This window comes from Psittacula echo (assembly GCF_963264785.1).
Source record: "Psittacula echo genome assembly, chromosome: 7".
In the NCBI taxonomy this organism is placed as follows: domain Eukaryota; kingdom Metazoa; phylum Chordata; class Aves; order Psittaciformes; family Psittacidae; genus Psittacula; species Psittacula echo.
Genome location: NC_137740.1, coordinates 28,497,027 through 28,524,191, shown reverse-complemented (window position 1 = coordinate 28,524,191; position 27,165 = coordinate 28,497,027). Strand labels below are relative to the sequence as shown.

General features: G+C 46.5%; 2 protein-coding genes across 2 annotated transcripts in view; both read right to left on the bottom strand.

Annotated features, from left to right (window-relative positions):
• The window catches only part of PSMD1 (proteasome 26S subunit, non-ATPase 1), a 72,193-nt gene extending 59,325 nt beyond the window's left edge, over positions 1-12,868 (bottom strand). The window contains exons 1-9 of the mRNA XM_080624338.1: positions 12,717-12,868; positions 10,408-10,451; positions 9,241-9,314; positions 8,827-8,996; positions 7,776-7,981; positions 6,368-6,511; positions 5,372-5,598; positions 3,700-3,760; positions 1,854-1,982 (exon numbers count right to left, since the gene is read on the bottom strand). Coding sequence (XP_080480464.1) covers positions 1,854-1,982; positions 3,700-3,760; positions 5,372-5,598; positions 6,368-6,511; positions 7,776-7,981; positions 8,827-8,996; positions 9,241-9,314; positions 10,408-10,451; positions 12,717-12,732 — 1,071 coding nt within the window. The 5' untranslated portion in view covers positions 12,733-12,868. The remainder of the gene's footprint in view (positions 1-1,853; positions 1,983-3,699; positions 3,761-5,371; positions 5,599-6,367; positions 6,512-7,775; positions 7,982-8,826; positions 8,997-9,240; positions 9,315-10,407; positions 10,452-12,716) is intronic.
• Positions 12,869-15,791: 2,923 nt separating this feature from the next.
• LOC308223683 (uncharacterized protein C2orf72 homolog) lies at positions 15,792-21,300 on the bottom strand (the record flags this gene model as incomplete). Its single annotated transcript, XM_080623046.1, has 3 exons — positions 15,792-16,444; positions 17,668-17,784; positions 20,781-21,300. 3 exons carry the CDS (start codon positions 21,298-21,300, stop codon positions 16,353-16,355), a joined length of 729 nt encoding a protein of 242 aa, XP_080479172.1. The 3' UTR covers positions 15,792-16,352.
• Between the last annotated feature and the right edge of the window lie 5,865 nt (positions 21,301-27,165).

Here is a 27,165-nt window from a genome sequence, read left to right as displayed (position 1 = left end):
GGTGACATGGACAGTGGGATTGAGTGCGCCCTCAGCAAGTTTGCTGATGACACCAAGCTGTGTGGTTCGGTTGATATGCCAGAGGGAAGGGATGCCATCCAGAGGGACCTCAACACGCTTGTGAAGTGGGCTGATGCCAACCTTATGAAGTTTAACCATGTCAAGTGCAAGGTCCTACACCTGGGTCAGAGCAATCCCAGGCACAGCTACAGGTTGGGCAGAGAAGAGATTCAGAGCAGCCCTGAGGAGAAGGACTTGGGGGTGTTGGTCAATGAGAAAAGGAACATGAGCTGGCTTCAGTGTGCACTCACAGCCCAGAAAGCCAACTGTATCCTGGGCTGCATCAAGAGGAGCGTGACCAGCAGGTCGAAGGAGGTGATCCTGCCCCTCTACTCTGCTCTTGTGAGACCTCACTTGGAGTATTGTGTGCAGTTCTGGTGTCCTCAACATAAAAAGGACATGGAGCTGTTGGAACAAGTCCAGAGGAGGGCCACGAGGATGATCAGGGGACTGGAGCACCTCCCGTATGAAGACAGGCTGAGAAAGTTGGGGCTGTTCAGCCTGGAGAAGAGAAGGCTGCGTGGAGACCTCATAGCAGCCTTCCAGTATCTGAAGGGGGCCTACAAGGATGCTGGGGATGGGCTATTCATCAGGGACTGTAGTGACAGGACAAGGGGTAACGGGTTCAAACTTAAACAGGGGAAGTTTAGATTGGATATAAGGAAGAAATTCTTTACTGAAAGGGTGGTGAGGCACTGGAATGGGTTGCCCAGGGAGGTTGTGAATGCTCCATCCTTGGTGGTGTTCAAGGCCAGGTTGGATGAGGCCTTGGGTGACATGGTTTAGTGTGGGGTGTCCCTGCCCATGGCAGGGGGGTTGGAACTAGATGATCTCAAGGTCCTTTCCAACCCTAACATATGATTCTATGACTTCAATTGCAGCTTAACTGGAAAATCCCTTCTTCTGGTTCCCACAACTGAGCACTACAGTGTGCGTGCTGCTGACGTTTTCAAGCCACCCCTGGAACACCATGCAGGATCATTCCCAAGACTTAACCAGTAGATGCAAAATGATTTTCCAATACATTTGAAGTGCCTCCTGAAATAGATGAACCTGTTGACAAGCACCCCCTACCATTTTTGCTGACAATGTGCATCTCATTTCACACATAAAAAACTTCTCCTATGGTTTCTAATAATCATTTAGCTTAAGAGAGTTTAATTTACCTCTAAGTTTTCATTTAGCCACCCTTGAGTAACACCTTCCAAAACAAAACAAGTTACCCAGTTCACTAGCACTGCCTACAGTAGTTGATCAGTTCTGTCTTCAATGAGAAGTATTAGTCTCTCAGCATGTATCAGGATTTCTTTAGCTAAGCTGAAAGTATGGTCTCATGAACACCTCAATAAAGATACCAACGTACTGTAACCTACAGTCCTGGCTGACTCCATCACTCCCCAACCAGCAGCATTTGCAACGGATCAGTTGCGGACCTGGAGGGTGAGCTCATCCATCTTACTGACCAGATGAAAATAAACCCATCAAAAAAAAAAAAGGGGGAGGACTGTGAAGAAAACAATTAGTTTCTATACCAATTGGAAAAAAAAAAAAAACAAACCAAAGCAACATGCTAACAGCAGCCTGTTACAAGATCATGCTAGCTGTCAGTTCAAGCAATGATTATATGGCCTTTGGGTGCAATCAGCTCTTCTTCAGCCTCACATGTTCAAGTTTTACATGTACCCAGGGAGCTCATGCTAAAACGTAAGATGATGATGTAAAAATAGCAACATGGTCAAAACACAGGATGAAACAGATGAATCCAAGACAACCATATCCAAAAAGCCTCTTACCTTTGTGTTTTTGAGAATCATGAGGTCTGTATTGTTGTTGCGTATTAAAAACTGCAGATGTAACTCAATGGCCATTTCCCCACTTAAAATTTTAATCATTTTTGAGATCTGGTCCTTAGGCTCTGGGTTCTTCACATACAAGCAGAAAGAAGAAAAAGCATGAGAAACCAACTATGGCTCCGTTACAATTCAGTTCATGAGAAGCCACTCTGATATGTTCCCATCACCATATTCCAAAATCTATCACGTTTTAGGACTAAAAGGACATTGTTTCTGCCCTTGCTGCCCAAGCCCAAACCTCCCAAGTCCCTTTGTGCACAACAGTGCAGGTGGGAGAAGAGAGTCTTTGAAGTAAATGTATTGTTTCATTGAAAGTAAAAGGATATGAGTGACATCTGATGTTCTGCAGGCTGCTGTTTGGCCCTATAGATACAGCGAGTCTCCTGCAAGACGCAATCACTTTTGAAGATGTGAACCTGTGTTTCCACGGAAGTTTTAATGGAGAGGACCACAAAGTCACAACACTTTACATGACCCTGCTGAGCTGCAGCACCGTTCTTGTGAGCTACAGGCTTTATTTAAAACAACACCTAGTAGAACTAGGAATCTCCAATACATTGACTTTCAAAGCTCTTTGAGAAGGCCTCCTTCTTCTTCATGATGGAACAGTTTCCACAGATTAAGTTCCAACTTAAGTCCCTTCTGAGCAGGGTGAAAAGTACACTATAGCATTTTGTACTGACACTGTTAGCTGGTCAGAGACCAGCCAAGCATGAGTAGCTCAGCCCTTAAATCAATCCCCTCAATTATTTCTTTATAGTCAGCATTCTGAATTGTGGAAGATTAAGCTCAAGAATATTTCTGGTCACATAACTGTTTTTATGTACTGGTCCTTTGGCACAGTCAGCAATGCCAGTACAGCAGAAACTGATTTGACACCTTTCCTGTACAAAACCACTGTTTACAGGTTCCTTAATGGGGCAAGAAATTCAATCCCTTTTGTTTTCCTTGTGGAATATAATTTCAAGAAAACACTTCTGTTTGTCCTTGATAAATTTTTAAATGATCTGGAAGAATTGCTCAAAGATTCCCAAGTCTAGTTTGTAAACATGCACCATGAGGAAACAACAAAAAACCCCACACTCATCTTGGGTTTTGCTTTCCTCCCGAGAAACATTACCGTTCTTCAGCATTAGAAATGTCAGAATTGCAGTAGTCATTCTACATGCTGAAATGCAATTTTATGTGCATGTTAGAAACAAACTCACTGTCTCCGCTACTTCGGGAAAGAAACTAAACAAAAAGATCCTAACCAGCTGGACCAGCAATATAGCCACCATTCTAGCTCAAAACAAACTATGTTACATCAGCATCCCCTCCTGCCATTCCTGCGGAACAGCATCAGTTCCATACAGCCAGAACTAGAGCTGGATTTCAGAAGTAGAAGAAAAAATTTTAAAAAGTTAAAAACTGCGTTAAGCTAATTCATCAGCTTAGGTTCACAGCAGCAAATTTCAGGCCCTTTCTTCTAGAATGAGTTATTTTAATATGAACAAAAAGCAAACACACGAGCCAGATCCCTCTGATCCCTTCTTCAGTGACTGAGCACTGCAATTCCTGCTGAAATCTACCCACTTGCCACTCTCTCCCAGCTTTCAGTATCTGAACTGCTGGACTTCCAGACTGTCAGATATTTGGTCCTCAGAGATCATCTGGCACCTTGGACACAAGTAAGATAGAAGGGGAATTCCATTCTTTGTTAGCCAAACCAGTTCAGAAAACCCAGAAATTCAAAGAGAACATGTAAGAAAAACTAAGCAAGGCATACATTGGAAAGGGCACTCACAATTTCTGCAGATTTCCCTGCACAAGTGCTTCCTGGTTTCTCTTCCGCTTCCATAGCATCACTGAAATAAAATGAAAATTAAAAATGCAACCTAGTTCACCACTCCTAACTAATCAAGCACTGAAATTATGGCTGAACACTGTCCCAAAAAGCAGTCTGTGATATGGAGATGATGACTGGGAACAGGACTCTGACAGGACAAGGGCTGACTATCTGGAGGTCACTGCTGAGAAGGAAACTCCTCCCAATTTAATTTTCAGGGAACTTGAAGAAAAAGGCCTAGAAAACCCCACACTCTTATTCCATCTATAGAGACAACAAAAACAGAGATCCTTGTAGGGAAGGAACAAGCAGAGACTGGTGAGAAAACAAGGTCAACAAACAAGTCAGCAAGGGTAATTATATCCTCACCCAGAAGCACTGAGCTCATCACTATTAGGATGGATGTTAAGAGTGTTGAAATGGAAATGAAACATATTAAGCTGTTGTTAGCACCTTGTCCTAATGCTTCACAGGCTGACTTATAATTTATTCTGTGCCTTTCCTTTTATTTCACTGGAAAAGGAGAGGAAAATGCTTGCTATGCCTGTATCACTTAAGCATTTAGATGCAGCTCCTTACAGCTGTGCAAGCCCTTATAGTTAATCAGTCTTAATCCAGGCAGCATTCTCCATCACACACTATCAAATACAGTGCAGGCATCAGGTTCTGTACAGGCACGACAGCTGTAGTGATTAAAGAGCTGATGGGGCACAAACTTCCTCCATGCTGCCCTTGAGCTGGACAGCAGCCTTCGCATGGGTTGGTCAATCCTCTAAGAACAGAAGTTTGAAACAAAACTATCTGCTAATTACCTTAAAGCCATCAAAACAAGAAATAAAGAAGATGGAATGGCTAGTGACAACTTTGGTTTTCTTAACAGCTGCTTCCTGCAGCTATGATCCAGTGATGTAGGGTAGATTTAGAATAGATATAAGGAGGAAGTTCATTTACTGTACAGTGGCGAGACACTTGAACAAACCACCCAGAGAAGTTGTGGCTGCCCCATCCCTGAAGTGCTCAAAGCCAGGTTGTCCTCTGTGACAGGAGGGTAGGAACCAGATGATCTCTACGGTCCCTTCCAACCCAAGCCATTCTATGATTCTATGTCAACCACTAAAGTTTTAAATGTCAGGACTTTAACAAAACTCAGACTAGATTTGAACTAGCTCTTTTTAACTGCAAGTATAAAAGGGTCTACAACATTACAGTATCATCTGAGCTCATTCTTCCAACAAGCTATGATGTGAAACCAAACTTGCATATAGCTGCGATAAGCTTTTTACTTAAACTCTCCCCTTCCTCAGCTTTATAAGATGCTGCAAAGACCACACAACATCAGAGTGTTCCCAAGCATTTCACACTATGGCTTAATGAATTATTGCTCACTAGCTGAGCCACACTAACTGCATCATGCTTACCTCAGCTGCAGTGGAAAATGCATTCTACCAAACAGCAAGTTCTAGTAATATGCAATTTTGCCCTGAGCAAACAGCATGTCTTGTCTATTGCCCTGACTTAAATGAAGGGGAGCAACATGATTGCTTGTAATGAGCATCTATACACAGAACAGGAAGCTCCATCAGAGCAAGACTGTAACCAATTACACCCCTTCTCAAGCCAACCTCCTCACCTGTCTTTCTCTGACCCAGGGACGGTGCCAGTGTTGGTGGATCCAGGCACGGATGCAATGGGAGTGCCAACTGTGCGGAGATTCTGGATCACAGAAGACAGGAACTGCTGGCTAGCACTTTCATACAGATCAAAGCAAATTTGGTAGGCCATGAGAAGGTTATCTTCCTTCACCAGTTTTTCCAAGATGTCACTTACAGCCTGTGGATCATCCAGGAATATCAGGCACTGAGTGGGAAGAACAGGAAGAAGACAAAAAAAAAAAGACATTACACACTTCAGAATGAAAAAGCAACACTACATACTCCATTTTCACCATTCCTTCATCTGCTGCTTCCACAGAACATCCTTTCAAAGAAAGAAAAATTCTGTCTCTCTCACAGACGGTAACAGAAATCTTTGAAGTTTTCATAGGTCAGTTTTAAAACAAGACCAAGTATTACAAATTCAAGACACCTCTTTCTGCAGTTTGGATACTGACCACATTGTCTTACTAAGCACATAAATTTCAAAAGCAGATTAAAGAAGAATCAGTCATTTTGTAGAGATATCTCGGCTAAAACAGAACAGGTATAACAGTTCTGAGTCACATTTACCTGGCACACCAAGTATGGCAGAGGTCTGAGAACATCTGAGTAACTTCATAACTGATTGCCTAAACACTTTCAGACAATGGCTCACCAAAAAAACAAAGCACTGTCAATGTTCCTTGGAGAAATAAATTAATTCAAAGCTGTGAACCTTCCATCTGATACTGCATACATAGGCTTGAAATATTCTGTCAGAGTTGTCTAAATCCTCAAACTGCCTTTGAACATGTTTCTTTCTCTATAAATTGATCAATGTGCAATATTTACATCTCCTTTTCAATTTGATCTAATTTTGATATATATTTGAAGGACACAAGCAGGAAAAGATAAGAAAGAGATCAAGTAGATATCAAGTCAAATACATCTAAAGAAGAGTAACTTTTGATTGATCACTCTGAGAAGCTTACCTGGCACACATTGATGAAATCTGGTTTCTCCAGATTCATGTAGATTTTAACTAGAACTCTCAAGACTTTATTACGGAACTGTTTATTCTGCATCAAAGACATACAGAGCTTCAAGCTGTAGGCTAGCATCCCAGGAACATCATTCTGAAATAAAATTCAGGGATATCAATTCTGAGTTTGGATTAACAAATAGAATTTCGAAATTAAAACAAAGCTACCTCCTTTCTATTTTAAAAAGCAGAGCGAAAGATGTGGACACATAAATCTTCACAGTTTCCTTTCAGATTTTCAGAAAGGCTTATACTTATTATAAAATACTACCAAAAATGTACAGGATTAACATTTAGTTCAATAGTTAAAACATGCAACAGATTAATTTAAAAGTTCACTAGCTATTTCCCCTTCTCCACATCCCTTGTTCAAACAATCATTCTTGACTGTAGTGAAAGTCACTGTACTAACATAAAATATGTCAACAAAACAAACCATGTGCCAAGAAAAGATCCCAAACATGCCTATTTCTTTCTAGAGATCAAGAAACAGATTTGGTTACTAAACTTCAGATTTGAGATGAGAAATGTATAATGGACAATTAAGTTAGTAAATGCATAGGGCAGAAAACAGAACACAGAAAGCAAAATGAATGCCTTATGATTCTCATTCCTCTATACAAAACCAGGAGGCATTCAAAAATATGGGAAAGCTGTAAACTGAAAGGGCTAAAATTTAAGATTTAAACCATGTGTCTGGCATATGACTGAGATACTACAGAATAATCAGATTACACACAACTGTTGAGCTGCTACAAATGACTACAGCTATGCTTCTCTAAGTGCTACAACTAGGTAATATGACTTACCTTAAACCCTCAGTGAAAGATGTTAAGGTCAGTCTGTACCTACCATCTTGCAGTCAGGGCAGGCTAATACTGCACACAGCCACTTACTGAAAATTAGAGCCACTCACACAGTTACTGGATTATTTTCTTTTGCCTGCCATAAATAAATCACCTAGCCCTAACAATCCCCTCCAAGAGAGTTAGAGCAGATGACAAGCACACCAAAATAAAACACAGCAGATCTCAAGTCTGCCTAGTCCAGCATTGTATCTCTGCTAATAGCTGACAGGGAATACCTTAAGAAGAGGGTACATGGTCAAGCTTCCTGGGAATACTCTCCCAGGAACTTGCAGCTTGGGGATTTCTTAAAGTTAGGGGTCCCTCTATACTCAACAGCCCTGAGTGGCTCTGCCTTCCATGAACATGATGAATCAAACACCTTGATTTTCATCTTTTATTCTGTTCATACAAAGCAGCATGAGTTTCATAGCAACACGGATCGTGCACTTCACTTCTGAATCCACACCTGGAAAAGACCAGCTACCTGCCCCTCCTGGCTCTTGCACATACCGATTCAAGGATGGTTTTCTCAAAGATGTCCAGCCTGCGTGTCTCTAGAGCTATGCCGATGGCCTGCTTGTACTTGTGGTCATCCAAGCACCGCTGGAACATTTTGTTCACTATCCCTTCTAGCCTTTCATCAACAGGCTTCTTCTCCCCTTCTGGCAGCTCTGCATTCTCCACACACTGCTTGGTATAGTGGTCGATACATTTTGCTGAGAAGATATTGAATAAATATGGAGGGGAGTCAACTTCCAAGATGTTTGCTGATGAAAAGACCAGTATGTGCACATAGATGTCCTACCAGCAAATACAGCATATGGGAAACTAACAAAGGTGAGGCACAAGAACTATTTGTGTACTCCTATACATATAGTAGTGGAAGATCCTAATACTCTCTCTTAATAAACTCTAATGTTAGTGCTCAAACCAAGCAGGTATTTTTAAAATGGAAGCAAGGACATAATCTTTGTTCAAGTGGAATATTTTAAATAAATAAGGAAACAGCAGTAACGGATTACTTCCTCCTCACAGCTCTACTATAAGCACTAGCTGGGGAAACTGAAAGCCAGTCCTGGTCCATAATGTCCTGTACAAAGTAAATGACACCAGCAGACAAGACTTTCAAAAGATACTCAAATTATACATGCATTCAGCATCTGACTTGCTATCTTAGTAAAGATGGATAAAAAAAAGCTGTATTCCTCAGTCAGGTCTGCAGCTACACTTATTAGCCGATTATTTCCAAAGTTATGCTGAAATTTATAACATTAGCACACAAATGAGAGAAAGGACAATAAACAACCAAAGTGATTTTCCTATTAGGAACTTGCAATAGAATAAGGGTTAAGAATAGGAAAAAAATGCCAGAACTCCCAAGTCAGTTCCATTACAGAATCCCAAAGCAGAAGAAAGCAAGCACAAATAAAATTGGTAAAATTAGCTGCAACATCACTTTAAATGAATACAAGGGGAGAAAAAGGAATATGGAGAAAAGCAGCTAAATCAAGTAAAATCTCAAAGGCACAAGAGCTTTTCTTTTGCAGCAACTGTTTTTTACCAATGATCGTCTCCACATATTCCGAGTTGTCGTTGACATTGAAGAGGTCACCTGCTCCCAGGGCATAGTTCAGCGATTCCTCAAAAGCTCCCAGGTGGTAAAAAACTTTAGAAGCAACTAAAGCAGCAAACTGCCGACTCCGAAAGCCCTCATCTTCATAGAGAACTTCGCTGCAAAGGAGAGAGAGAAGAGCATCAGCTCTGTGTGCTCAGTTCTCTTTAAGGCCACATGACAGCTTGATCGAACTTGCAAGTCTGGGACTATAGCTCCAACCCCACATCCTCTTATATTAGCGCTTTCCAGAAAATATGGAGCCAGATGCTGTACTAGCCAGTATCAAGCAACCGGAACTACATTTACTTCATATCTCATGTTCTTTTTAAGCAGCACACCCTCAAGTAATAAGTGGCTTACATTTTGTCCACTGACTCAGAGATTTCTGCCCAGAAGTCATTGACAACAGCATTCAACTTGTGAAGAGCAAACTCCTACAAAAAATAATAAAATGCTACATTACATAAAAAATGCATTTATTATCTTTCCTCAGTAAAAATGAAGTACCACCTAAGACCGATATCATAAACACTGATCCATTTCAACAGCAAATTCTACTTTAAAAGACCTTAGCAAGCATTCATCAAAGTTTCCAAGTCCTTTGCAAATAAAGGGCTGTTCATTTAACAGGCAAGACAACCTTGACGGTCCTTCCCAAAGCCTCTTTCTGTGATGAACGACTGGCTACAATTTCTTAAAATAAAGAGTTTTTAAGGAATACTTAATCCTTAAAATACAAAGTTTTCAAATCTTTGTGGCAGCCCTCACATAGCACATAGAATTGGCCTGTGGTCTACACAAGCCAACTGTATGTATTTATTTGGACACAGTACTTTAGCAGATGAACAATATCCAGACTAGAATCAGCCCACGTGTAATCAGTATAGAGCAAAAGCAGGCCTCACTCCAATCCACCACCACCTATGTCTGTTTCCAAGCAAAACATTTAGGGGATTACCAGTACTACAAGATACACATCCCCCTCCTAAAAGGGACTATGTTAACTGTTCAAGTAACTAGTAAGCATCATCAATACACCACCACTTTGAGTGTTTCATGATATCCTATGGATTCATACAGTCTGTGAACTGTAAAGTTTCTGTTGCTATTTTTTTCCTCCTACTATTATTGTGATTCCACCCCCATCCCCAGTGAAAACTGTAACTGTGATTTTGTTTTACATCACTTAAATTATGTTAAAAACTTGAGATGTTCTTCAGCTTTGATTTTTTTGTAGTCAAAATGCAGTCTCTGGAACACTTAATTAACAAAGCCCCATTATCATCAGACAGCTAGAAGCTTTGATGACTAGAGATCTTTGCATGCAAAGCTCCATTTTGATCCTTGTTCAAAACAAGGAATTTGGACATGTTATCATGTTATCTAAACCCTTTCTTTCCGCTTTTGGGCTAGATATGATTTAGGGTCCACCTGTTGCTGTCCAACCATTAATTACTGAGATCTACTTATTTCAAGCTCTCAACATAATGCATTTGATGTTATTTTCTCCCAGATGTAACAGCTTACCTTGAGTTGTGGCTCTTCTTCATCCAGAAGAGAGATAATTCCAGCTGCAAAACAAGATCATGGTCAGTTTTGGACTCACTCTGTTTTAAAAGTGAACACGTTATGTAGTTCAAAACCAACAGAACAGGGAGGAAGACCGTCTCTGGAATGCAGGTTTAAAAATCTTTAGTTTTAAAATTCAGTGATCAGATCCAAGTTTGTATTAAACATGATATAAAATAGTTCAAAATTTATAACTGAAAAGGTACACTGTTTATTAAAGATGATCTTTCTTAGAGGAAAATATATTAGACAGGAACTCAGAGAATCTGGGATGTACTTCCAGCTTCGTCACTGGTTTGCTGACTGCTTTCTAGCAAGCCACTCCCCACTTCCCCAAGGGGTGTAAAGATCATGTCAAATCATCTGGGATGCTGTCCCAGAACATTGTACACACAGCTACAGAAATATTGTTTATCTGACATAAGTGGAAGAGAGGTTATCTGGGGAGCACAATCTGAAGACGGTTTTACCATCAGAATGCAAGGTTGCAACTGAAAACATTGGAATAGCATCTGATTGAAGTCCAACACAATTCACTGCTTTTAATCTTTCATCTGTTGTAAATATTAAATCTAACCTTTTAAATCTAAATAAGACATCATATTGTAAAGGCCAGCAAGCCTATTGGAGGGCTAAACTTGCCTTTCAAAAGATCTTGACAAATCTAAAAGGAGAGTGTGCAGGTCTAAACTAAAATGTACAAAACCAGAAAAGAATCTGAACAGCACAGTGGATTGAGATGAAACATGATCAATAGTATCATATGGCTGCAGCGGAAGGAAGAGAACACAAACTCCACAGAGAGGTGTGTAACTGAGAGTGTTTCTTGGCAGGTATATGAGGGAATCCTTCATTTTGCTAGGCACTGACACACTTGTGTCAGACCACTGTGTCCAGTGCTGGGCACCACATTTTAAGAGTGACGAGCAAACCTGGGTGTTCAGAACTGAGCAATAAGAACAAAAAGGTCGAACAATCAGGACTTAGGCAGGCTAACTGGTCAGCCTATGGAAATCACGTAAGGTTACAGAGGTCACACATGTACAGGGCAGCTGCCAGCAGGAAGGGAATAATCTGATCTTTGTGCCAGATACAAAAAGGAACAGCAAAACAAAGCTTTATTTGGAGCTTCAAAGATTGGGGTTTGATAGTAAGTTTTCTGACAGTAAGAGAGTTACTCACTTTGCCTAACAAGGTTGTAGAACCTCCAGTATCAGATACTTTTAAAACCAGGCTAGACACATGTCTGTAACAACAACTGAGGAAGCGCTGATGTAGCCCTTCAGCAAGGAAGGCCCAGCCCACATCACTCCATTCAGCAACTCTCCACTCCAAACACACGATTTCATTTATTTACTTAAAAAAGCTCCTGTGCTTATCTGATCTATCAGGAAGAAGAAATCTTACTTCTATTCAACATATTTTATTTAGCTTTTTTAAGCCCTTTTGAAATTAATTCCTACTTCTCAATTAAAATAAGACTGAAACATACAGCAAAGAGTTCAGAAAGATAAAGCTTTTTGCAGACTATTACCCTCTGCACTCTTTCTCTCACAAAGCCACACCAGTTACACATTAGTTTCTGGCCTGAGTACTTTTAGAAATACCTCTCCTGTTTTCTTAGTGTTTAACATCTAGCTCCTCACACATTTCATTAGCCTGGACTCTTTAAGCTGGCTTTTCCCCTGCTAGGCATTTGAATTTCTGACCTCCTGTAAAGTTCAAGTCTGCCTTTTCCCCTTTTCTCATTTCCTGCTGCACTCCTACAGAACCCACTGCCCAGGTGTGATACCTCCTATGGGTTATCCGCTTTAAGCAGGTGAGGCCCTTCAACTCACTGCTGCGGCACACCACGGTCTGCCAGGGGGCCCGCGAAGCCACCACGCTGCCCTCAACAAGTACCTACAGGAAGAGGACGAGGCACCGAGGCGGGCAGCACCCACCTCTGCCTCCCGCGAATCCCAACTAAGCCCGAAGGAGGGCCGGCCCGCTCCGGACGCTGCAGCACCGGAGCGGCCGAGAAGCCGCTCCAGGGCAAGGACGGGCACCGGGCACGGCGAACCTCGGGGCACCTGAGCAGCCTCCAGCTCCCGCTGAGGAGCACGGCGGCGACCAGCCAGGGGTGCCCAGGGCGGGGGGAGGCCCCGGTGATGGGTGGCCCGACGAAGCGCCGCGGCCGGAACCCCCGCGGCCTGCGGCGGTGCCCAGTCACAGCCCTGACTCAGCGAAACCCCATAGGGCAACGCTACCCCACGCCGCTCCCTCACCGGCCGAGGTGATCATGGTGCCGCCCGCCCGGCCCAGGTACGGAGGGAGGTGGGGTCCACTCCGGCCCAGGTGCGGTGGTATTGCCGCCGCCGCCCGGGGTCCGCGCCGCTGAAGCTTCGCCGCCGCCGCCCGGCCCGGAAGTGCCGCGAAGGGCCCTTTCCGGAAGGAGTCCGCTGCTCCCGGGAAGGGTGCCTCCGGCGATCGCCTGCGCCGTGCGGTGAAAAAGCAGCCAGGCGCGAGCGGGACAGCTCTGCTTCCCGGGGCTTCGCAGCTTGCGTTAGCCCGCTCGGGGGCGTGTTGCTCACGGGCACCTCGCGGATCCTACACATCTCGCGGGAGACTTCACAGTCTTCCGCCAAGGGCTGTTGGATCCCCACGGGTGACCCCGTGAATGCCCACGTTTGCGTTGTGATTAGACAGATGGCTGCCCCTGTCTGACCCATACAGATGGCATCTCCCACATGCTCGCAATGGGGTGGCATGTTTTGGGGCACAGGCATTGCCCACCTCTTGCAGGCTGCCTCTCTGGGCTCTGACTCCTCTCACATACCTTGCAGCGTTGGAGAAACGTCTCACCCAAACCCATTCCCCCTTGCAAAGGAAAGCACATGTACGGAAGCACCTGACAAGCCCTAACCGGAACCTTTTCCCTGTCCATCACTTGGCAGCACAGGGCGGTGTTCAGATTTCCCACACACAGGTGTACCTGAAGGTTCCCCCAGTTGTGGAGGAACATAGAGTTATTTCAGCTCTTGTTTTGGTTCCAGTACAGGCAGATGGGAAAAATTAGGCTTGTGGAGTTTTCCTTTCACCAAGGAAAACCCAGCTCAGCAGCAGTGGTGCTGCACAAGAGATCAAAGCACTCAGGCTTCAGCAGCATTGATTTCTACCTGTTTCTGCTAAATAGGAAAAAATACTTTATGAAGGACTTGAATTCCTCAAGGAAACCTTATGGCCTCAGTTAGTGAATGTTATTAATGACATAACAAATGACAAAGCCCTACTCACAATGCCGAGGGGGTCAGCTCTGCTCTTCTCAGACAACTGAGAAGATCTCTAGCCTTCCCCGCTGCCCACAGGTGAGCAGCCTACTTGAGCTCCACACAGACCAATTCTGATGATCTTCTGGATCCATATACTGGGGCCACTTCCAGTCCCTCCCAATATACCTTTTATTTAAATCAAGAGAAATATTAGTCAAACCACACATAATGCTGCTTTACAGGTAACACCATAGCAAACAAAAAACAAACTGAAGCATGTTCCAGTTCAGAAATTAAATGTCTTTATTTTTACAGCAATCCTGTAAGATCACAGTGACCTTCAATTATTAAATCAATTAAACATGAAAGACCATCTGCTGCACCTCCACATGCAAAGAAAAAAAAAGAAAAAAAAAATTAAAAATTCAAGTCACTTTTATTACTCAGTCAAAGGAAAACAATACTTTTGATCAACTGTATTCTCACACCTTCTAAACCCCACGCAGTTCATCCACTTCCGCAAAAGTCTCACTGCAAGGGTAAACTTGCATGATTTACTTAAAAATTACCAATAAATAAATCCATTGGATTTGTAGCACTAAGATAGGTTTAACTGCAAGTCTCTTAGCCAACCTCTTCACTCAAATTCTAGCTGGCAAAGGCCAAATACTGCAAGAAAACAAAGATCCACTTGATCATACTGTGAAGTCCTACTGGACTCACCTAACCAAGGAAAGTATGTAACTGTGCAGCAACCTGGGCTCTACTGTGCATACAAGCAGAGGGAATCTATCACACAGCACACATACGTGCTCATGCCAGCGACAGAGCAGGAGGATACCTTCATCTTGCTAAGATGCACTCACTATTAGGTGCTGAAGCCCAGCGTCAGAAACACAGCCACCCACACCACGTGACTTTATTGAGTCACTTGGTTACATTTCTATTTTCCACCTGGTTGTAAGCAAAGAAATCCTACAGAAATCCTGCAGGCTGGAAGGAGAACTGGTTTTGGTGCCATTTCTGCTGACAACAGCTGCCTCCTAGGTTCGCTCTCCCCAGCCCACACCCACACAGGAAAGTGTTTCTGCTGTGAAGAGATGTGACACACACTTCCCCAAATGCTTGGCATCCACCTACCCCTTTCCATCACCTTATGGCAGCAACAGCATGTTACAGCTGCATTTCAGGTGAAGCTTTCCTACGTAGACCAAGTTTTCCTATGTAACCAATCCTAACTATCACAACACATTCAAACAAGCAGCATGATAATGCAGAGACTTGCTGAGCACACCTGGAAATGCTCCCTATCTCTCCCAGTCGACGCTACCAACATGTTCCAGGCACCATTCATTGCTCTTTCCCAGCCAAAAGGGCAAAGCAGCACCATCACTAAAGGGACCAACTCTAAACGCAAGAGCTGCTAAGCTCTGCTCCAGCATCACCATCGTAACGCCAGAGAGGTAGGTAGGCACTGCTGTCCCCATCCTACTGGTGGGGAAACTGAGGCATGGAAAAATGGTTTATTGAAAAATGTTGATGATCATGGTGATAGGCAGAGCTGGGTACAAAACCCATCCCCTGCTCCAGGCAGAGCTAGGGAGATGCCAAAGGCACACTGCTGGCCAGAGCTGGCAGGACTGCAGACACTTCAGTTGCCACTGTGAAAAAAGGAGCCAAAGAGAGAACAGACATGTAATGAGAATGTACTGAAGTAATTCAGCAGCTAACTCAGAGGAGAGGTAGGCAAGAGGTGACAGGTTGAAGTTTCTGGTCTGAGCTAGATGAAACGCCGAAAGGACAGCTAGGCTCAAACAAAACCGAGGGTTTGTGCTAAAAATAATACAAGACCCATTTTATGTTTCATTAAAGTAAGAATAAAAAAGGTATTCTTAGCATTATAGTAATACTCCTCATAAACCAAGGATTTGTAATTAATTGTGTTGCCCCACAGGCTACAAGCAGCCTTTTGGAACAACTTAAATAGATTATTTTTCTATTTTTATATTTATTTATGAAGCAGCCACAGCTTCTTGTGCTTCAGGCCACCTCCAAGACCTGCTACCACATGGCTGTGGAGATGTCCAAAGTAAGATGGGCCTCTTCCATAACCCCATCTAGCATCAGCCACACCTTAGTGTCCATCTGCCACCCGCTCCAACCCAGGCAAACCATCAGTCAGTCTGTGAGCACCTAGCACAAGCCAGAGGGATGATCCTGCTTCCAAATCACAGTTTGCTCCATCTGCCCTTACTATCAGGATCTTCTGAGTTATTCTTACTGCCCAGTGGGCTGTTACTGCATTCTTCATATTATACAGTCACATTCAAGACTTTTCTGTAGCCATCGCAGTCTCCACACCACCAAGCTATTTGTCTTCACTTTTTTTTTTTTTTTTTCCTGATCAGAGAAAGGGTGGGAACTTCCAGCAGCAGCTCCAGGCATTCCCTGGCAGCAGGTGTTGGCTCTCTGGCATAGACATCAGGCTGTCAGCAGCTACAAAAGACCCTGGGAGCTAAGCCGAGCAGCTTCTCTCATTAGCGGTGGGTCCTCAGAGGAGAAGGTGAGTGGGCATGCACCAGCTCCTCCTCCCACTGCTCCAAATCCACTGGGCAGTTCAGGGACATGGACTATGTTAAGCACACAGCAGTTCTAAGTGCCTGTGCATCCAGCACCTTCTTCGTAGTTTCCATTGGGGGACAGGCTGGTCAGAGCCACTTCTTCCTCAGGGTCCTGCAGGTCATCTGCAGAGAGCAGAGTGAGGTCAAGGGAGATCTAAACGGGAAACCTTTATTAATGCAAAATGCAACTTAAGATGAAAAGAACACATGGGACAAAGCCATTGATATATACTCACAACCTAAGCACAGCTGATTTTTTTCATAACTGATTTTCATTTTGGTTTACAAACTCCACATTTCTTCAACAAATGGGTTATCTATGAGCAAAGGAGCTCACTGCCTAGCTCCCTGGCCTCTTGCTGTCTCAGAAATCTCAGAATAAACTGCACTGCCAGCTGCCGGGCAGGCAAGATCAGGCACTAAATTTTCTGACCCTAGAGGACAAGTCTCAGAGCTTGTTTCTCAGTTGTTTTCTCCAAGCCTTATGGTTTTTAAGCATTTAATGTGTTTAAGAGGCATTTGGACAATGCCCTTAATAACGTGCTTTAACTTTTGGTCAGCCCAGAAGTGGTCAGGCAGTTGGCCTAGGTGATTATCATAGATTCCTTCCAACTGAAAACATTCTATTCTATTCCAGTCTATTCTGTTCTAGTCTAGTCTAGACTAGGCTAGCCTAGCCTAGCCTGTTCTATTTACAGTGAAGGCACTTCCTCTCCTCTATGTGCTCTGTGAAGCAGTTTGGACATCTGTACCACACACCTTACAGCTTCCTGTTTGGAGGCATTTCTGCAAGAAGAAAATCACTGCTGGGAAAGGCAAGCAGCAGTGCCAGTGGTACAGCAAAGGCTATTTGCTACATGAAAAATCTCCTTTAGAATCAGGGAACCCAAGCCTAACTGCTCTCCTCCTCTTCACAGCCAGCCTCGAATGCAAGTGGTTTGGGAACACTCCTTCCAGCCATGTTTGCAGAAAACATCACGTAAGATAAGGGTGATGCTTCCAATTAATTGTTTAGACAGACAGCAGCTCTGCTGCCAGAAACTCTGGTAAAACACATCTGAGTTCAGCACTGCTCCCAGGGGTGTAGTTTGGCACTGGACCTCACATGATTTCATTTAGACACGCAAAAGGCCAGAAAACAGGGAGACGGCAACACAGCAGCCAGATTTGCACAAGTTGTCTTCAGTTTCTGGCCAAACTACAGCCAGGGAAGAGACATCAGCTGCAGACCTGGAAATAGTTCCAGGAGGTCACCAGCAAGGGGTTTGGCCATCAGAACAATCAAGGAGTCAATGAGGAACCTCTGACAGTCACAGCAGGAGTACAAGTGAGGGAGCTGGGCATACCTTCATGAATGTTGTTTGCAGCTTTTGCTTTGTGATCTTTTCTCCAACTCCTCCGGCTCCAAGAAACACATCGCAGGAAGGATGGGAGCCTCCACCTCTCCCTGTCTTTCACCTCTTCTGAGTAAATGAGAGAAGATGAGTTCAGACCAGCGTGGGTCAGCCCTACTGCTTCTCCACCTCCCTGGTGCAGACTCACAACATCTCCCCTCCACAAGCCCAATGCTTCATGGCAAAACCAGATGCACTCCACAGAGCCCACCCCTAGAAAGCAGCTGCTGGCAATCCTTATTTCAGGCAGACACCTCTCTGCTACCATTGAAATTTGTCCCCAGTGTCAGTTTCTACTTTGCTACCTCACTGCCAAAAACATCCTGAATGTAGCAGCCCAGAGCAAAAACCTGTCAGGAGCTCAGCAGGCACACGCTGGGGACTGACACAGTTAGGGCACTCCTGCAGAAGGAAGTTTTTCTTTTGTATTATCACACACCTTTTGCCACATCAGCCTATTCACTGCTCCCTGCCTTATTAAGCAATTCCTCCCTCCTAGGGAGACCTACTGGACATGCAGACTTGCAACACACTGAAAACTACTGCTGTAACTGCTTGCAAAATGCAAAGAGCATGTAGCCTCTATCGATGTATTTATTCTGGAGAACAATGAAGATCACAAGTTACTACAAGTTTTCACGCCATTACAGTAAAACACTACAGCAGCTTGTAAAACACTACACCAGGTCTCCAACAGCAGCAGTTTCCATTGAAATATGATAGCAGCCTTTCATCTCCTAATCAGATAACAAATTATAAACCACTTCAGTGTCCTTCAGCTTACCAAACCGTTGCGACATGAGAGGGTTCACAGTGGCAGTCTTTCCTGCCAGTCAATAAACCAAAACCTCCAGCTGCAAAGACATCCTCTCCTCACGGTGTATGGGGACTCTGGCCACCACTGAAACACGGCAGGAGAGCAGCCCAACACACTCCTGCTTAGACCCAAGAGATACAGGAACCCACTGCCATTCCTGTCCCAGATCCACTGCACAAATAACAGCGTCTGGGACATTCCCAGCACAGGGAGGAGGGCTGCAGCTCCAGAGCAACTGTCTTAGGCAGAGCTGAGCAGCAATGTGGGTAGAAGAGGAAGCTGGGCTGAAATAAAACAGGCATAAGCACAGGTACACAGAGCCTTACATTCTGTACACCTCCCAGCATCCTTATCCAGATGCATCTGAATAAGCCCTTTTTTCAGCTTAGCACAAGCCCTTTTGAAAGTCAAGAGGGAAAAAAGACAAGCTCAGCACTGACTGAGGACATCCTTAAGGTGGCATCCCTAGAACCTGCCTTGAAGCGTGCTCTGGAGCCCACGCCCATCTCTTCCACAGTCCTCCCTCACATTACATTAAATATATTATTCCCCTTGTGCCTTGCTTGTGGGGAAAGCCACAGGTGGAAGGAGACCAGGTTGCAATGAAGCTGGTGCCTGGTACTGCCAGGTATCCACCTCCCTGGAGGCCACATTTGAGATCCCTCTGGCCATATGGAGATTTTGGAAGATAGGGCTCACAGGGGCATGGAAAGAAGCTACCCTTGCCTAAGGCTGAACCCTACAGCTGATGAGTGTCCTCATTACACATGCAAGTCCTGAGACACTTACATGACCAGGCAGAGCATCGGTGGTGAACTAAAGCAACACACTGAGTCCTTCTACCCACCACACTTACAAAGCACACACAAACAGGATCCAAAACCTGCTCCAGCTCCTGTTCCTCTTTCCCTACAGGTGACTGCTGTGCTGCTTCCATGTCTGTCTGAAGGACAAATCCACAGGTAGCCACAAAAATACATGTTCTGAGCCAAGCAACAGCAATGTACAGAAGTAGAGAAAGGTCACATACGCAGGGATGTTTTTCTGCCTCTGCAGCTGCTGTTCCACCAGGCTGCTGTGACCAGAACTGAAGGGCTCACTGGCATCTGGGAGCACACCAGAAATTCTTGCAGTGGGACCAATGTTAGGAAGACAAAAGCATGTGAAAAAAGATGGAAAGGGGATCATACATACTTCTGTAGAAAGAGTTGGCAGAAGACAACCCTGAACCCTCGCAGTGAGTCCCAAACACTTCAAAGCTACTCAACATTCAGATCCAGGATTCTGGACTGAGCTGATGGAAAGAAGCACCTGAGCTGCTGCTGACCATCCCCATGCCCCAGGCATCCCAGAGGACCCGGTCAATGTGGTGCTGCAGGCAAGTGCCAGGATTCCTTGGGGTAAAGGCATCGAGACAGCAAAGCACCTAGAAATGATGGGGAGCAAGGGAAAACTGGGGAAAAAAGTGAAGGAAGGAAGAAAGAAAGAGAAGCAGTCCAAGACAAGCAGTGCCAAAGACTAAAGTGAGCCCAGGCAAGTTTGTGTGGCTGCTATGACAGCAGAGCTTGCCCAGCTGCCCATCACCCTGAGTTTGCACACAAACATGACTCACCTTTCACCCCAGGGCAAGTGCTGTTCCTCAAAGCCCTGCTTAACACCAGCTTTCATCCTGCCATGCTCACCTTGCTTAAACTGACCACCAACAGATGCAAACACCCACTTACTGTTCTTATTAATTATGTAAAGTCAGCACAAGCATCTTCCCTCCTGCAGGAAGGTCAGGACCTGCCTGCACCCTACAGCAAGGGCCACACCCCAATCCTGTATCCCCAGGAACACACATCCATAAGCATGTGTCACAGCCATCAGCTGTCACATCCCTGCTATCTGTGATGCCTGCTATCTGCTCTAGTGCTTCCCAACCTGCTGGGAAGTTTGCCCTCCCCAGCTGCCAGGGCTGGGAAGTCAACCAGAAAGAGACAGAATCCATTGGGAAGGCTCTGATCCCACCAGCATGAAAGAGAATTCACTAGGAAAAGCAGATCTGACTGAGTGGGTGGAAGATCCTATCAGGGCTGATTAGATTCCAATGGGAAAAGCCAGATCCCATTGTGGGAAAGGAAGATCCCATCAGGAGTAGGAAGATCCCATCAGGATGGAGTAGATCCCACCGGAAAATCCAGCTGTAGAAGCCCCCGGCCCCAGCGTAAGGCCACCTGCTGTTCCCCGTTCGGTCCCCTTCAAGTACCTGCGGGGTGCTGCAGGGCGGCCCGCAGGGCGCGGCAGGCGGCGGCGCGGCAGTCGCGCAGGTCTGAGGGGCTGCTGGGGCTGTACCGGGCTGCCTGCACCGTGCCGGGCGCCGGGAAGTGCCGCCGCAGCGTGGCGTCCAGCACCGCCGCGTCCTCCGCGTCTCCGCCGGCCAGAACAACACCGACGACGGCGGGCGGCGGCGCTAGGGGCAGGCGGCCGCGCACATCCCGCACCACCTCCCGCAGGCGGACCCGAGCCCCTTGGCTCCGCGCCGCCCCGCCGCGGCACAGCACCAGCAGCAGCCGCGCTCCCAGCGCCCGCCGCCCGCCGACAACCCGCCGCCGCGACCGGCAGCCCGGCCCCGGCGGCGCCTCCTCCCCCAGGAGGTCGTGGGCGAAGGCGGTCAACGTGGCTGCCGCCGGGGCCCCCTCCGCCACCTCGGCCACCAGAAGCACGACCCGCCGGCCACCCGCCAGCTCCACCAGCGCCCGCAGCTCCTGAAGCTCCTCCGCTGCCATCCCCACCGCTGCAGCGCACCCTGCCCGGTCCCGCACTGTCCCCGGGACCGCAACGCCCCCGGCCCCGCCCCCCGGCTCCGCTCACCACTCCCTCGCACCCTGCATCACTCCCGGCCCCGTGCTCGGGCACCAGCTCTGCACCCCCAGCGCCAGGCACCACGCCGTGGATATCGCCCCTCCCCCCCTCCATGAGAAGCGTCCCACAGCATCTCCGGCCGCGTCCCGGGACCGGCACACCCCCTCCACTGAACAGCCCCTGCCTGCTGCCGGAAGGGCACAGCAGGGAGGATACTAGAGGGGACCTGGGGCCCTCATATCTGCCACGCAACCAGCCTCAGAGCCCTTGCACAGGCCTCTTGCAAGGCTGGTCTTGTGTCCAATGGGGAGGTGATAAACTTCAGGCAAAAAACGTGCTGTGGAGAGGCTGGGAAGCTGAGAGAGGGATGAGCAGAGGCTGTGGTGACTGCAAAGTGCGGTACACATAAGGCCACAATAGAGGAGCAGCTGATTGTGCACCCCCGAAGGTATAACGTGCTCCCCAGGGTATAACAGGCCTTACCCCAGAGCAGTGCTGGAGTGGCCTCCCTGGTGTCATGTGCCATTATGCTGCTGCACAGCCTGGCCAGGCTATAGCCACATTTGGGAAACAATTTCACTTTGGGAAACAATTACCCCTTCACAGACCATACCCACCCCACTGGTCACAAGTTCCTCAATTTGTGCACAAGTGCACAGCTGAGCTGCAGCCCTCACCCCACACTCTGCACCTCCAAGTCCCTTCCTAAGCCAGCCCACTTTGGCTTCCCCTCTGCAAACACCACATCTATGCCTCTCCATGCAAAACACAGTCCATAGTCACAGCCACCAGCACTGGCAGCCCTCCACAGTGACACACACATCCCATCAAAGCATATAATGCTTGCAGGAAGCTATAATCAGGGCTTGGGTGCTGGCATGTGTTACACAGCCTCAGCACAGAGAAGGGCCCATATTCCATGAGCTGGCTCTGCTAGCCAACAGTGAATGACAACCACGTCACAGCAGTGTCCACCTCTGACACTTGTGTGGTGTTGATGTGTCTCTCATATGAACCAGGAAGGTCCAATCTATGGCACCTGGTAAATACTTCCCCTGTGCATATCAGAACAGGATCCATCAAGCAGCTCATGTCCCATCACAAGAACCCAGGAAGGGATAAACAGCTCAAAGGAGTCGCCTTGGGCAGTTGTTCTTTGAGGCCATTTGGAGCCAAACCATCTCTGTGGGATGGGCAGAGTTGGCTCTAAGAGCATGGTGGGCAAAAGTAAAGCTGAAATCCATGTGCCTGCCCTGTATCAGTGGTTCCCAGCAGCGCACTGGGGCACACTCATGCCACAAAGGCAGCTGAGCCAGCATGCCTGCTTCCTGCCCATACTCATGGCCACTCTTCCCCAGAGCCCAGTAGATCAGCAGGCACTATGTGCGGGATGTGCCACAGGCTGGTGCTCAGGAACAGTAGAGGTGTGGCAGGTTGGGAAGGTCGCTGTTTGCTACCAATTTTCAGCCAGGAAAACATTTTCCCCAGCTATGACAGACAGGCTTAGCAAACACTGCCCCATGCCAGCATCACTGGCGCCAGACAGCACAGGCAAGGGCTTTAGAGAGACTTTCTGTCCTGGGTCCTTGCAAAAGCAACTTACTCATTGACAAGTGCTGATAAGCAAATCGGGGAGATAAAATAGAAGGATTAGGCCTCTCTTCCAAAGATCAGGGTCTATTGTTGCAAGAGACCATGCTACCATGCCAGGTAGCACTGAGAGCAGCTGTCAATATGGCAGGACTACAAAGTCAGACATAATTCAACAGCCAGGTCTGGCTATAGTGTTGCGCAGATTTTGTATTTATGAGGAATTTTTTAACTCACCTGTTGAGAGTCCTGCTCCTGTGGAGAAAAACCCTGGGTGTAATCAGCACCATGAGCAGCATCTGGAGGGGACAGGAGCAGGTGCTGGTCCACTGGGAGCCCTCACCTTGGGGTTTCTTTGCTGATACTTTCCCTCACTACAGAACTGTGGCTACAGACAGACTGGATCATAACAGAGTCGCAACCAGAAAGTCTCTGGGAAGAGGGACCAGCAGCTTTGGCTGCTCCCTGCAAGGAACAAACCAAAGACAGACACTTGCTTTGGCCAGTTTGACTGCAAAAGGCCAGGTCTCTTGAAGTTTGCTCTAAGGAGGCAGGATGTCCCCTGCAAACTTCCACAAGATGACCCGCATATTTAAATTCCACATGAGCTGCCAGCACAGCCTGGCGTGTGATGGTGCCTGCTATACCCTGCCTGATGTGCCAAGACCATTACAGCATGGGTCTCACAGGGCTCTTTTCAAGCAGTGCCAGTGACTAGCACAGAAACCCTGAACTGCATCAGAAAGTGGGCTCTCAAGCAGGAGATTCCCCAAATGAATGAAGATTATTCCTACAGAGAAGGTATAGAAAAAGCTTAAATTATCTTCCTAACTCAGCTCAGAAAGAGCACCACTGGCTATTTCTCTGCAGTGGCCCCAATGTTTGAACTGCCAGCACACCCTCTAAAAACTAATATTTGGGACCAGATAGAGCTGTTCTTCATGGCCACTGCAATTCTTTAGTTAATTTTTGGGTACACACATACCATTGCCAGCAGCAGCTGACTGGAATGGTGAATGTCACCCACAATACCCAAATAGCCTTGTTTACATTTCTTTACTCATTAACAGAGGTAAGATCTAATAACATATACAACTTTATCTTCCTTTGTGTTACTTAAAGGGGTACAGCTCAAACAGTTCAGAGGGTGTCAGGAGCTCAGCAAGATTTGTGGTCCCTGACAAAGTGACTTCAGAGCTCTGGCAGGCATCTGAGCAAAACACAGATGTATTTACAAGGCCTGACACTCCTTCAAACACCCACCTGACAGTCACATTTGTAGAAAACCTCTACAGATAGTCCCAAATGAGGGTAATCACATCTCCTACATATGGCTGTTCAGAGCAAACACAACATCTGCTCATTCTGGACTTCAGAGGAGGAGAGGATGCTTTGTTCAGAGAAATAAATTTATAATGTGTAGTAGTAGTGCCTTGAAGTCTAAACAAAATCGAAAGCCCATTGGATTAGGCCCCTTAAGAGATGTGTTTACCAAGATTGACCTCTCTTCTGAAGAGAGTAGAAAGAGGATAGGGAAAGGATTCTCATGCCAATTTTGATGATAGGACTGCAGAGAAGCTAAACAGGAGGGAATCTGTGAGAGCAGTTTTGAGTCTCTGTGTGCAGTGATGCAGCCCAGCTTTTTAAACTCTTCTGTTCAGCAGCCTTGGTGCTTGTGGGGGCACTTTGAAAAGCCTCTGAGCCAGCAAGGAGCTGAGCTGGTGGCTGAGAAGTGCTCTTTCACACACCTGTTCTCCAAACCTGCTTCCACTTACTGCTTTGGAAAAACACATGATTACAAGATGCTGGTAAGAAAGCATCTGCTTTACTTGTGCATCGCTCCTGACTGTCACCAGGGGCATTGCTGTGCTGCACCAGCACGTGCTGAGCTCTCCACCCATGGACAGATCTTGGGTGCCCCAAAGCAGTAGCAGAGGTAATGTCAAGTGAAGAAATCCCACCTATCCCCTTGCCCTGAACATCCCAATTGCACTGATCCCCTTCTAGCCCCTGTCTCCTGTTCAGTCTTCCCATCTCCTCTATTGACCTTCTTCAGAACTCCTTTTAAACCCTTCTAGTCCCTGAACTCCACACTTTTTACGCGCTGAAGCGTACAAAACCTGACACAGATTCTTCCTGTGGCAAGTTCAATCACCACTGAATTCAAAAACGGGATGGTCACTTTGTTCTGTCTCAGCAACCCACACCCAGATACCTCCAGGGATTGCTGAGACAGTCCCAACTTTGGTCCCCTGGCACCCTGTGCTGACTCAGCCCTGGCCTGGATCCATCCAAGTCACCGTACCCCTCTGAGCTCCACTGAACATAGGTTACACCCTATAAACAAATCATAGAAGCATGGAATAGTTAGGGTTGGAAAGGAACCATCCAGTTCCACACCCCATCCCCCCCACGGGCAGGGGCACAGAACACTAAACCATGTCACCCAAGACTCCTTCCATTTGGCCTTGAACACTGCCAGGGATGGAGCATTCACGACTTCTTTGAGCAACCTGTTCCAGTGCCTTACCACCCTCACAGTGAAGAACCTCTTCTTTGTATCTAACATAAACTTCCCCTGCTTAAGTTTGAACCCGTTACCCTTGTCCTATCACTACAGTTCCTAATGAAGAGTCCCTCTCCAGCATCCTTGTAGCCCCCCTTCAGATACTGGAAGGCTGCTATGAGGTCTCCACGCAGCCTTCTCTTCTCCAGGCTGAACAGCCCCAGCTTTCTCAGCCTGCCTTCATACAGGAGGTGCTCCAGCTCCATAATCATCCTCGTGGCCTCCTCTAGACTTGCTCCAACAGCTCCATGTCCTTGTTATATTGTGGCCCCACAACTGTACACAGTGCTCCAAATGAAGTCTCACGAGAGCAGAGGGGCAGGACCACCTCCTTCACCTGCTGGTAATGCCTCTTTCGATGCAGCCCAGGATACAGTTGACTTTCTGGGCTACAAGCGCACACTGCTGGCTCATGTTCATTTTCTCATCAACCAACACCCCCAAGTCCTTCTCTGCAGCATTGCTCTGAATCTCTTCTCCACTCAACCTGTAGCTGTGCCTGGGATTCCCCCGACCCAGGTGTAGAACCTTGCATTTGGCTTGGTTGAACTTCACACAGGGGAATTTCTGCTTCAGCGCCTGGCACACCTTCTCCTTCCTGCACTGACCTTAGTGTCTGCAGGGCTGTTTATCCCACATATTGTCACTCCTCCCTCCAGCTGCAATTGCTCCTGTACAGTAACTTGCCCCTCCTTCTTAAAGATGTTGTCCCAGAGACACTACCACTGTCACTGGCTTGACCTTGGCCAGCAGTGGGTCCATCTTAGAGCCAACTGGCATTTGCATTATCAGACCCAGGGGAAGCTTCTGGCAGCTTCTCACAAAAACATTCCTGTAGCCCACCCACTACCAAAACCTTGCCAAGCAAACTCTATACAATAAGGAATCCCAAACCTTTCCTTGCCTCTGTTCTCCAAAACCCTGTTCTCTTTGAAAGCTGTGCCTCGCTCTGCCCATCTTGGCAGTTGTCCTAAGTCTCCTTATGTTTCCTTAAGTCACCATCCCTTTCTGGATGGCAAAGGGGCATAGGAAAGTATGCATGAAGAGGAAGATGGGGACCTGGCACAGTCTGATGTAAAGAGCTTCACCACTGTCCACTATACACTGCGATAAGTCCAACCAAGAGACCAGCAATTATTAACACTGGGGCACTAGAGTTTCATGACGAGAAAAAAGCCTTCACCGTCCCTGGCAGTGTTCAAGGCCAGGTTGGACGGGGCTTTGAGCAACCTGGTCTAGTGGAAGGTGTCCCTGCCCAAAGCAGAGGGCTGGAACGAGATGATCTTTAAGGTCGCTTCCAACCCAAACCATTCTGTGATTCGATGAAAACCTGTCTAAATAAACTGCACAGAGCAGACAAGAGGCATACACGCTGCCCACATGCATATGGCCTCATTCTCTGTGATTCTACCAGAACCATTATTTTTAGATGCGAGCTAGGATTTACACCTGCTAGGATTTGGTGTCCTGTCACACAGTTTTGTCTCAACAGCAGTCATCACTCAGCACACAAGAAACAGGAACAAGGAATTTCCCTCTACTAGGTAGGCAAGGAAATACTTGTCATGTCCTAGGTAAAGTTTCTGTGTACAGTTATGGGGTTGTGAACATTTATTGTTTAGCCTTGCAAACA